This window comes from Mesoplodon bidens (assembly GCF_964165515.1).
Source record: "Mesoplodon bidens genome assembly, chromosome: 11".
NCBI lineage: Eukaryota > Metazoa > Chordata > Mammalia > Artiodactyla > Ziphiidae > Mesoplodon > Mesoplodon bidens.
In genome coordinates, this window is record NC_138167.1 from 55,023,756 (window position 1) to 55,035,914 (window position 12,159).

Sequence of the window (12,159 nt, forward strand, 5' to 3'; positions counted from 1 at the left end):
CCATGGCTGCTGGGCCTGCACATCCAGAGTGGTGAGAGGCCCGCGTACCACAAAAAATATATATAAAAAATAAAATAAAATATTTAAAGTAAGAAGAGAGTAAAGTTGTGTATATGAGGAAGGTAATAATAAAAGAGTTTTTCTTGAGCCATTGTAGATGCTGACACATATTTCTGAGAAAATTTCTAGTGAGAAAAAATAAAATAATATAAAATAATTATAGTAAAATAAAATAACTTAAACACTATATATTAATAAAACAGGCTGCTTTAATGTGCTTTAACATCCTTAAAGTTCAATACATCATAGTACTGAACTTTGACATTAAGCATTAATGGAAAGATATTAAAAAATATTTTTAAACTATTATGACATAAGATAATAGCTATATTTGAGAAAGAATAATGTTTTCATAAAATGAAAAGCACTTAGCTCTATTGCATGGTTTTATTATGTGAACTCACTACTTGGGTTGCTTCATGTATCCAAATGAAAGATAATCCTGTTGCTAAACTTCCACTATTTCAATGAACCATGAGATTAGATTGGAATTTAAAAAATAAAATACTTCAGAAATTAAAATTTAAAAAAATTCAACCTTATAATAAAAAAATGAAAGCAGAAAAATAATATAAAAATAAACAATTTGTGACACCATAATTACCCTTTGTAAAATATTTGAATGCTGTACACCTAATAATCTTCTTTAATGAAATTGCTATAATTTTCCCCAAAATCTCAGTTTGAAACACAGTGCTGTTTTTATATTCACTTATTTAATCCTGAGAGGAATAATGTGGTCATGCTTTTCATACTTTTCACATGTAATGAAAAACACAAACTATTTTGTCTTAAAATATCATATTAAAGTTATACTTACTGAATCTTCAGAATAATCTCCTTAAAAACTTGTAATTAAACTATTCTAAAAGTTTAATGCTAAACTCATTTTAAAAGTTAGCCTTAGGTAGGACTTAGGTAGGTAATGATAAGCTGATTTGCATAAAGCAGTAATAAGTGACTTTAACATTTATTCTCATTCGATCTATATTTGGTGAAGGTGTGGCACTGAAACACCTCAAAAGGAAAGTAAAGAAAAAATATTCTATATAATTTCCAATAGAGTTGTGTAGGTATAAAAGTTTTGCTGAAGTTTTTATAAATGGCACTAGCACTTTCCATACCTCAGGAGAAGTTGAGGTTCTCAGTGGTCAACAGAACGCTTACAAAGCAAGTAAAGATCATGGCTCTCAGCACATTCAAGCCACAAATTAGATACGAATGCTCTCTATATTTTCACTAAAAACCACAGCTTGGCTGAATTACAAAATGCTTCCCTTCATATGAGGAGAGTTGAATCACATACTGGAAATTGTGATAGCACAGCTCAGGGATGTTCCAAAGTGTATATGTGGTTTACCACTTAGAAATTTCCCAAGTTTAAATCAAAAGACTTCCAAAATATAAATGCCTATTCCTTCCTTTCCACTTCCCCATGAACTAACTTTGAAAAATCAGTCCTGCAGTATAAATGAGTCTGAATTACTAAGTTGTATTAACAAATTCAGTTAATCATAATGAACAAAGAAATATGCCATAAGGTATATACAAGGTCTATATAAAGCTTAGAGGTCATAATGGCTCTACAAAACCATCTCTTTTGTTCCATTGAAGTTCAGAATGAAGAGACAAACGTGGAAGACTGGAGGAAAGCATAGCCTTTAAAGAGAATACTCTAGAAACCTGTAAGCAAAAAATTATGAAGTATGTATGATACATGATATATCCATGAAAAATAAACATTTTTCTTTTTTATTTTTGGCTTGCTAGGTTAAAGAAGGAATAACTTTAGCAAATGCATCGGATGCAACTGCAAACTTTAACACCACCATCACCAACACACGAGCAAAAAAAAAAAAGAAAAAAGTAAGGGTTTTATAGGTGCCAGGGACTATTATAAATACTTTACATGTGCAAATTCACTTATAACAACAACCCTGGGAAAGGGGTATTATTCTTAACTGTATTTTAGAGATGAGGACACAATAATACTGTAACTATAACCACTACTACTGCTATCACTGTTGCGTTAATAGGATATTATTACTGCTGCTACTAATATCAATATTAAGATTGCTACTACAACATCTGCTATTGCTACTGCCATTGCTGTAGCTACTATGAACTCCTACTAATACCTGATCTAGCTTATTAAATGCCCTTAAGATGCCTTGCAATGTGCTAGCTACTTTACATATATATTTCCTATTTAATTTTTATAAGACTCAGGGAGATATGTTTAATCTTTCCATTTTACAGATAAGGAATTTTAGATTTTAAGTTAAGCTACTGGTAGAAGGCTCAGTAGTTAACCTGTTTTCCCCCAGTTAAGCTGTTGCCAAAGTAGTGTTTCATGGATCAAACAATTGAATTTGGATTCATAGTTTGGTAGGTAAAAGTGGATATTTTCTCATAACAGGAAAAATACAATATGTTATATTTTCTTTCTTTCTTTCTTTCTTTCTTTCTTTAATTTTTAACCTATTTAAATGCTCAAACATAAGAAAATAGAAAGAATAGTACAATGGCCACCCATATACTAACCAGTTAGATTCAACAGTTGTAAACTTCTTGCCATATTCACTTTATCTAATTATCTAGCTGTCTATCTATTGTTGAACCCTTAAAAAACAAATTACTGATACCATCATAATTCATTCATCAAAATATTAAATTGAATCTCCAAAAAGGTAAGACCATTCTCTTAAATAATCACAAAACCATTTTCACACACAACATAATTAACATTAATTTCCTAATATGATCTAATATTCAAGTTAGTGTTATTTTAAGTAATGCATCAGCATTAAGTTTGCCTGAATGTAAAAAAATTTAAAAAGATATAACTTACAAAATCTTATGAAAATGAGTATTATCATTACAAATATACACACTTAAATATATTAGGGAAATAGTTTAGGATAATTACTGAGAGGTCACCACGTACTTACACGATCAATGGAGATGTTGAATATCCCTAAATTTGGCTATTTTGATGGCTGAAGAGCTCAATTTTGATCAATCTGACCATTTTTAATTAAAACTCACAAGGAAGGAAATTTTCTTTTCGATGTCTACTAAGCATTTTAAATGATGGACAAAACCATCAAAGCCTTGGGTTTAGAACCCATATTTTTGAGTTGAAAGAAAACTTGAACACTGTTTAATTTATATGGTTTTTAAAATTGTTTCCATTAGCCTTAGGGTTCTGAAGACCTTCATGGATCACTTGGTAGAAAGAAGGGATCAGAATGGGATGTGTTTTGGGATAGGAAGATGTGAGAGGCCCTATAGTTAAGGTTTTGGTCTCCTACACATGCTCACAAACATGGGTACAATTTCTTCAGTCAGACCAACCTTACCTTCATCTTTGATATTTATTGGGGTTCTAACTTAAATTTTCTTTGCAAAAAGAATTCTGCTGCTAAAAACTTTCTGTTGCTGTTTTTCAAAACTTCTGCTGTGGCCCAACTTCCTCATATGACAGATGAGAAGCCTGAGGCACAGATTGACTGTTTTGCCCAAGATCATACAACTTGTCAAGGGCAAAACAACAACAAAATTCCAGATCTTTAGATAATGTTCTGTTTTAAAAACTAGCTTTTCAAAAAATTAGTTAGTTTTTTTGGAATATGAGAGCTAATGACAAAATAGTATATTTCTAGTGTGATATAGTAAATAAAACATCAAAATTGACAATGTAAAATTATAAAATAAAATTCCTAAGACACCAAAAGTTTATATGTTTATTTCCCCTTCTTTTTATTTTATATACACACTGTATTTTGCAAGCATAAAGAGCCAGAATAATTATTCCAGTGATGATTAAGTATGCAAGGAGTTCTATGTAAAACAAATGGGACTTTAATTTTGAATGAATTTTTGGAAATTTCTCCAAACCAGTACATTTCTGAAGAAAAAAGACTTGCTGCTATATGTGCTTAATTCCAATTATTTAATATTATCTTTGACAAATGCTTCCTAAAGGCTAAACTCTGGGAGTCTCTGCTAGAGAATAACTTTAGCTGGCGTGATCTCTGACCTGGAAGTGTGATGATCTAGCTGAAGCCAACCCAAGTATAGATACCTGTAGCGAGCATAGGTGCCTACCTTCCTCCATGTTTACTGGTGGAAAATAGCAAAATAAAATAGAATAGTTAGGTGTAAGTCAAGTTTTATTAGGGTAATGAAAGGGAGGTAGAGAAAGTTCAGACAGAATGAGGGATGATAGAATTCTCTTTTCCAGTTAATTACTCTTAGTAGAGAAACAATTTGGGCACAGGTAGCCTGCCTTTGTGGGTTTTGTGTGGACCACAGAACTATGTCAGGGGACATTTCACATATTTCTTTCTTTCTCCCAAAATTTAAGAGTCTTGAATTTGCAAAACACATGCAATCTATCCTCTACTACTGATACTATTTTGAAAAATGCTTTATCTATCCTCTTATAATTTCTTTTTTTTTGTCTTCAGCACTCTCATTTGCTCAAAATAATATAACTTCTCTTTGCTTCCAACATACTATGCTTAAAACTTTTCAGTCCCTTTATTCTTAAGTCTTTTTTGTTTTTTAAATCTCCCTTGAGAACAGCATTTCTCAATCTTGACCCTATGGATAATTTGGACTAGTTAATTCTCTGTTGTGGAAGACTGTCCTTGGCATTATGGGATATTTAGCAGCACCCGTGCTAGACAGGTGCCCATAATACACCACTTGCCTGCAGTTGTGATAAACAAAAATGCCTCCAAATATGACCAAATTTCCCTAGGGAGAAAAATTGTTCCTGGTTTAGAACAACCATTTTAGGACTTACATCATCTCACTGTGCCCTCTTGGTTTTCTGTTGTTTCTTCAACTCTAATTTGATTCTTGTCTTAGTCTGGATTATGGCCTAGCACTCCTTTTCTGCTGTAACCTGTTGCCCCATAACTCCGGACAATCTTTACCTTCTTGTTCAATGACAGAGAGCCAATGAAATTGAAAAAAAAAAAAAGACTTCTGTTTATTACTGCTTCTCTTTCTCTCTTTTTGCATGCACAGAAGAAAAACATCTGTTCAAATTCTGTTCTTCTAGAATGAGATACATGTTTCAGATTTAAACACATTTTTGTGACATGTTCAGTAGAATTAATATTTTCTTTCAGCCTTAGGGTAAGAAATCTGTTGACTTTGGTTTTGAATGCTGTCTATACAGTCAGAACAAATGCCTGTCCACACACCTGCAAACACACACACATAACCTATCTCTCTAAAGGAGATCACTAAGAACTGCCTAGAATTTTATAGTTAGACAATCTGAAACTCTGTAGACTTGACTTACAATGTAATGTAAAGGTTACTAATCGTGTAGGGAGAATAAAGTAATTTGGATAACTTTGAACATAAAAAGTTCATTAAACAAGATTATAGAATAAGTTAGGAGTTGAACTGCTGTTCAACTGCTGTCTTATAGTGTTTCAAATAATGGGAGGGAGGTTATTTAAACAGATATAGACATGAGTACTAGTCAATGGATTAGAAACAAGTGGTGAAGACCACAGGGTTTACAATCAAACCACCTTGGTTTCAAATCCTCTCTCTGCCACCAGCAAGTTGTATGACTTTAGACAAGTTACTTAACGTTTCAAATTTTGTTTCCCCATCTCAGAAATTGAGAAAAAAGTCACAGTAATATGTGCTCCATAGAGGACTGCTATGAAGATCACTTGAGAAATACATGAAAAACATTTAATCCAATGCTGGCTAAACAGCAAGCACTCAGTAAAATGTTGACTATTATTACCTCTCCATTGCCCTCAGCAAGGAAATACCTAGGATCTTTTGTCTCAAACTAAGTATCCAGTAGAGCAAGCAGTGCAAAATATAAATCATGAAAAATGAGATCTATAACCAGAAAAAAACTATCTGGCAAAAGCTTCTGAAATTTTCGATGTAGAATGATTGATCTATTATAAAAAGTATTAGTAATAACCACTTACAATCTGCCAGATCTTGTGCCAAGAACTTTATAGGCATTCTCTCATTGAATTCTCACAAAAATATTATGAAGTAACCAGTATTGCAAACCCAATGAAGTAACCTGAATGAAATAAGTGAATTACTAATAAAATTTTACAGAGGGGGAAATCTGAAACTTAAAGAGGCTAAATCACTGACTCTAGATTAATCCTAATGGAGCCTAGAGCTCTAGTTGTGGCAAAGCCTCTGAACAATTCATATGACAGTTATGAATTCAAAGCAGGTATGTAAAATCTTCTAACTGAACTATAATTTTATCATTTATTTGTAAACAGAAAAAAGCTATTATAGCAGCAATTAACTAAAATAATGGCTCTGACAGGGAGAACTGTCAAATAGTTGAAGGAAAATGACTCAAAGTGGGTGTCAAAAGTTAGGTAGCTCCTGAAAAAAAATTTCTGCTGATCAGATACCACCATGAGAGAGGCATAAAATGATATATTACAAATACATATTTTTTGGTAGATAGTCTTACATCCTTTATAGAACAAAAGGGATTATAAATTAAATTGTTAAGTAAAATGACTCCGCTTTTGTATTTACTCTAAACGAGTAAGTAGCTATTGAACTGGAAAATCAAAATAGAAATCATTTTATATTTGGACTTGAAAAATGTAAGTGTCTGCCATATAAATTTGACAGAATAAAATAATGCCAGATAAATTACTTATAAGCTTATTGTATCAAAGCTCCAAAGTTATGAAATTTGTAATTCATATATATATGTATATATACATATATATACTTAACATCAACGCATAAATTCAAGTTCAAATGAAACATTTACTGACCCTAATTACATAACGATGTTGAACTCAGTGAACATTTATTGAATAGTGAAAGAATAAATAACATGACAGGCAAATTAGATATTTAACTTCTTAATATTTTTCTATAATCGGTATTGTTTACTTACAACTTTAAAATTAATAGCTACATTTTAAAACTAATTAATTCAAAAGGGTTTTACATAAAGCAGGATCATAAATGTAATAGAAATGTTATTTATATATTTAAATTTTATAGGTCACTATAAATTCTTAAAAGAAATGCACATCTTCAAAAATATATAGTTACTTTTTTCCTGATAATTATATTAATATAATTGGAAAAAGTATAAAGAAAAAAATTTAAATCACACATCTTAGATATAATTAATTTGATATAGATATATTAGATATATATTAGATATATTATAATTATATATATAATAGATATATTATAATTTGTTTAATTTCATAAAGCTTCAGGTTCCAAGTAAGTCAGGCTGTGAAATTTGAAACCCTATGCACGGTTGCCACAGGGTGGTCAAGATCAAGAATAGCAAGCTAAACTCACAGCATGCTTGATTATTGAATATAACGTATTATTGAAGCCAAACTTGAAAATAAAAACTTAGGTTCTTAAAATTAAAAATTTAAATTTTTATGTCTATATTCTTCATGAATTAGAGTTTCTGATATTAATTTTTAGCAATTAAAATTATTAAAACATGATGGAGATAATGACATCAGTTTTGTTAACTGTGATAGCTACCAAGTCATTTATATTTAAAATTTAAACTCATAGGGTAGCTCTAATTTATTTTGGATCAGAGCCTGTGCTTGTCTTTTTTCCTACAAAAAGTGTAAAGTTTTTTTTTTTAATATGTAACACAGGCAAAATTATTTAAGTCAATAAATTTTTAAGGAATTTCACATGTTCTGATTCCTTCCACTGCCAATCACCTTGGTTTCTCCAATGTTTGGTCCATAATTTTCAAGATAACCCTTTCAAAAATAATTTTGTCTCAATCCACAGTTGTCATGACGTCAGTCCACAATTCTTTTAGTTGGGCTTCTTTGATCTCCAGTGGAATATGGACACACTTCAAAATTTCCCACCTGTAATCTTTGGGATCCAATTTCCTCAAGCAATTTACTTTAGGACCATGTTTAGGGTCAAAGGAGATGGATCTGCCTGGCACTGAATTTTAGACACCCTCTAAACATGCATTAAGTTCAAACCATATTCAGTCTTAAGCTATCACACCTTAGAACAGTACAGATCATTAGGATATGCCAATACCCAAGATAAAAAGTTTGACTGTTAGGTTTTTCATAGTTTATTAGCAGCTATCTTGAAGTTCTTTCCCACAGATCTAACATGTATTTCTCTCAGTAAAGGAAACCACACAGTTACTCTATGAGGCGTTTCCAACAATGTAGGTCTGCAGAAAAAGTCCCTTCGGGATAGACCTCAACAGTGCCTGTGTTTGTCTTATTCACTGTTTTATACACCCTAGTGCCTATCACTGTTCCTGCTGTGGTATGGGTTCAGTACTATATTTTTAAACGAACAAGTGATATTCAATAATTATAATGTTGCCAGAATTAAATAAAATATAGAAACATGATTTAAAAAACCAAAGAATTATATACTGACATATTTGCTAGTGCAATTTGAATAACAGAAAAATGCAGGCAGCAGTGTTCCTTCCTTCAAATTTGCTTTCCCCCATACCTGCCATCCCTGTTATGTTTTCATTCACTGAGCTTTAGGTTGGAAGAGCCCCTCCTTCTGAGTGCTCTATTAGTGACCCCAGAAGCAATTACTAGCCATTAGGACTGTCTTCCGAAAGGTGGATCAGACACATAAGGTGTTTTACTCAAATTTGTGTGGTACATTTAGCAGTGAAGTGTGACTTTGAAGTTTGCTTTAAAAGAGGAGGATGCAAGGGAAAACTTCATAAATCTTTCTTAGGTTCAAAAGGCAGAATTAAGTTTAATAATTTAAAATACATTTCTTATCTGGGTTTTTTAATTATTTACAGAGTTAAATCGACTTGTCCATCTACAAAGTGCTAAAAATGTGTCTTTGATACTTTTACTCACTGAAGTTGCATACTTAACCAGTGAGTATGTTTTTTGCCGCTGATTGTTATTATGATGCTTATTTGGTGGAATGAAGCTGAAACTGAGCCCCTGAAGCCAGAGTATGGGCTCAGAGTCAGGGTCTGCTCTGGCTTCCCTGAGGGGCAACAACCTGAACCCCTGTGGCTAACATCCACAAAAGGAAGGAGTACAGTTAGTGATGACCAAAGTCTCTTACATTGTTATGACCTAATTTAATATTTACTTCTTAATTAGTCTTTCAGTGGTTTACTTTTCTCTTTTTTCAAGCCATGGGTCTCTTTTATCTTATTTCTCTTTTTTTTGTCTTTTTCTCTCTCCTCCTCCCCCCGCCCCGCACCTCTCTCTTTCTTTCTCCTCTTTCCATCCCTCCCTTCCTTCATTTCTTTTTTTGAAATGTTTATTTACATCAATCAACATAAAGTAACTTATTTTAAAGAACATAAAGAGGCTCCATATATGAAGTTTCAACTTAACTCAGGGTAAGTTATACCTTCAAATCTATTTTCAGAGACTCCACTGCAGCTATAAGTAACTACTTGTATAAACTATACTTGTTGCATTTTGGAAAATATTCAATATATAACATCAAGCAAATTGAAAAGTCTACTTTTTTAAAATAAAATCTCTGTTTAGCTCACTTTTTTTCTTCAAATGAGTAAAAACTTGTATTTGCTTTTCTTGCAAAACAAAACACAATTTGAAGAAATTATTAAAGACAGTGGTGCCAAGTTTATTAATGTTGGGCATTCTTATAATTAAGCACATCAAAATAGACATATAAGGAAAAAATATCACATGGTATAATGTTAAAATCATTCTCTAAAAATTCCCGGTTGTTTATTTTTAAAGTATAAATTTGTTTCAGAAACTGAAAGACAGTAGATTCACTGTAGATGTACAGTTTAACTAGATCTGTTAGATTAAAAAGAAAGAAACTGGAATTACAGTTAACATATAGAAGGCACAAACATTGACACTGTATTCATAATTGTTCTATGAATCTATCTAATAAAAATTTAAGAATAAATGTTTCCATCCAGTTGAAACCAATCTTAACCTGACTGAAAACTTGTTTTGGCTTTTTAAAGTGGAAAGTTCTAGAAGAATTTTTTTAAAAGAGTTAGACAATTTGAAAACATAATATTATAACAGATACATATCAAACTTCAGAGTTCATAGGACTTGAAAATCTTAAATATTCTACTGAGTTAATTCAAACTTTTATTAATAATTGACTTCTAAAATTAGAATTAAAGTTTTCTTAACTAAGCATATGTTCTAAATAGGTCTTTAGGTTCCTAAACGATTGCCTTTCTAAAGAACAGACTGGCAGAAGAAGTGATCAATTTGCCCTGTAAATACACTGTAATTTAGGCAGCCCTATCAGTGCAACAATTGTGCTCCTATGCAAGTTGTTATACTTGCGTTACTTCTCAGTCTTTTTCCTCTATTTTCATTTCTATACAACAATACCACTATGCTTAATTATAGGACTTGTATCATGTAAGCTTTCTTATTCTTAAGATACAACCATTTAACCCTTTTAAAAATTGCATGGACTAGTTCTCCAAACCGTCCCACATATATAGCTTGTTTATTTCTTACCCTCAAAGAATAAAATAAATGCCATAAAGTCATCACTATAACAAAGGATAAGTTCTGCGCTCTTATTTCGTTTAAAATGAATGTGAAGGCACTTAGAACCTATAGTACAGATATAATGAGGCAGAGTACACATTAATATAAAAACTGTATTATAATAAAGAGGGCGTGGACCTAAAGCACAATGAATATGTATTGATTAGTATCGCTACCAAAATCCTCAGGGCTAGCCATTTTTAGAAAGGTTCAGGAATACTACAATGAATATAAGGAGACCCATGAAAAAGTTTTGCCTGTTTTCCAGTCTCATGTACATGATTATGGTAACAGCAGTTGCAATGCAGACACATGGGGGGCGTTGGGATGTTAATAAGATGAAAAATAAAACACATACCATAAAATTCCGCTGGTAATGTATGTTCTCTTTGTTAAAGTCGATCACATAGCCATTGAAGGACCAAACAAATGTGAGATCCAGTGCAGGATCGAAGGAAGCGGCACACTGCATGGTTGCATTTTCTCCAACAGTGATATCGGCATTAATTGGAGCCAATATAATTCGTGTGGGATCTATATATTTTTAAATAAGTGAGTAAACCACAATTCAAAAAAAATATGAGACACCATATTATCTGGTACATTAAAAAATAAAAATCAATATAGTTGAAATCTCTGTGCAAAACAATAAGATGTTTACATATTCAAATTCCAAGAACAGTTTCATCAAACAAGAGATTTGCACAGAAGCCTTTTGAAATGGAAACATCAAAATGTGGATTGTCTTATAAGCTTAGTGCTGAATCATGTCTTATAGTACATTAGAAATTAAGCACTGTCAAACTTAAAAAAAATAAATAAAGTTAATCAAATGGTTTCTTACCTGTGATAACAAGAGTCCCAGTGCTATTAGCCTTCCCTTTATTATTTTCTACAAAGCATGTATAGACACCTCCATCATTCCTTGTAATGTTATTGATTTCCAAGCTGCCATCTTCCCAAATGAGTATTCTATTGAAATGAAAGAAATACATATTTCACAAAATTAATTTAATGAAATATGTTACTATTCTATGTCTTAGATTAGAAACACTAACATCTTAGTATTGTTAAAGTTTTACATAAATTGCTTGACAAAGACTTTTTTCAAGATGAAACATTCTAGCTTTTGTTTAGAATATTCTTTCTCAGCATCAAGTTTTTTAGGAAAACCACCTTCATCATTTTCTTGGACTTATCACAGTAATCTCGAACTGTCCTCCTGCTGCCAACCTTGCCTCTACACAGTTTCTTTTCCCACGTGTCAGCCAGACATGAAGACATACATCGCATAAGTAATACAATGTCACTCTTTGGCTCAGTGATGTCACTCTACAGCTCAGAAGCCTCCAGTGAGTTTCCCATCTCATGCATAGTAAAAGCCACAGCCCATGGTTTGCCCTTTTAGGCCCTGGTCATTTTCACAATCTGTTTCTCACAACCTTCAGGGTTTTGCACAGTGGTACCTTCAGTAAAGCTTTGTCTGATAAATTCTAGTTAGTATGGCATGCACGCATCCACCCATGGCACTGCTGCTGTCCTGGCATTC

General features: G+C 32.2%; 1 protein-coding gene across 3 annotated transcripts in view; it reads right to left on the bottom strand.

The window, feature by feature from the left end:
* Window positions 1-12,159, bottom strand: part of CNTN1 (contactin 1) — a gene marked incomplete at both ends in the record, with an annotated part of 158,992 nt that overhangs the window by 106,789 nt on the left and 40,044 nt on the right. For all 3 annotated transcript variants that reach the window (XM_081248140.1, XM_081248139.1, XM_081248141.1), the window contains 2 exons: window positions 10,969-11,144; window positions 11,455-11,582. In XM_081248140.1, coding sequence (XP_081104266.1) covers window positions 10,969-11,144; window positions 11,455-11,582 — 304 coding nt within the window. The remainder of the gene's footprint in view (window positions 1-10,968; window positions 11,145-11,454; window positions 11,583-12,159) is intronic.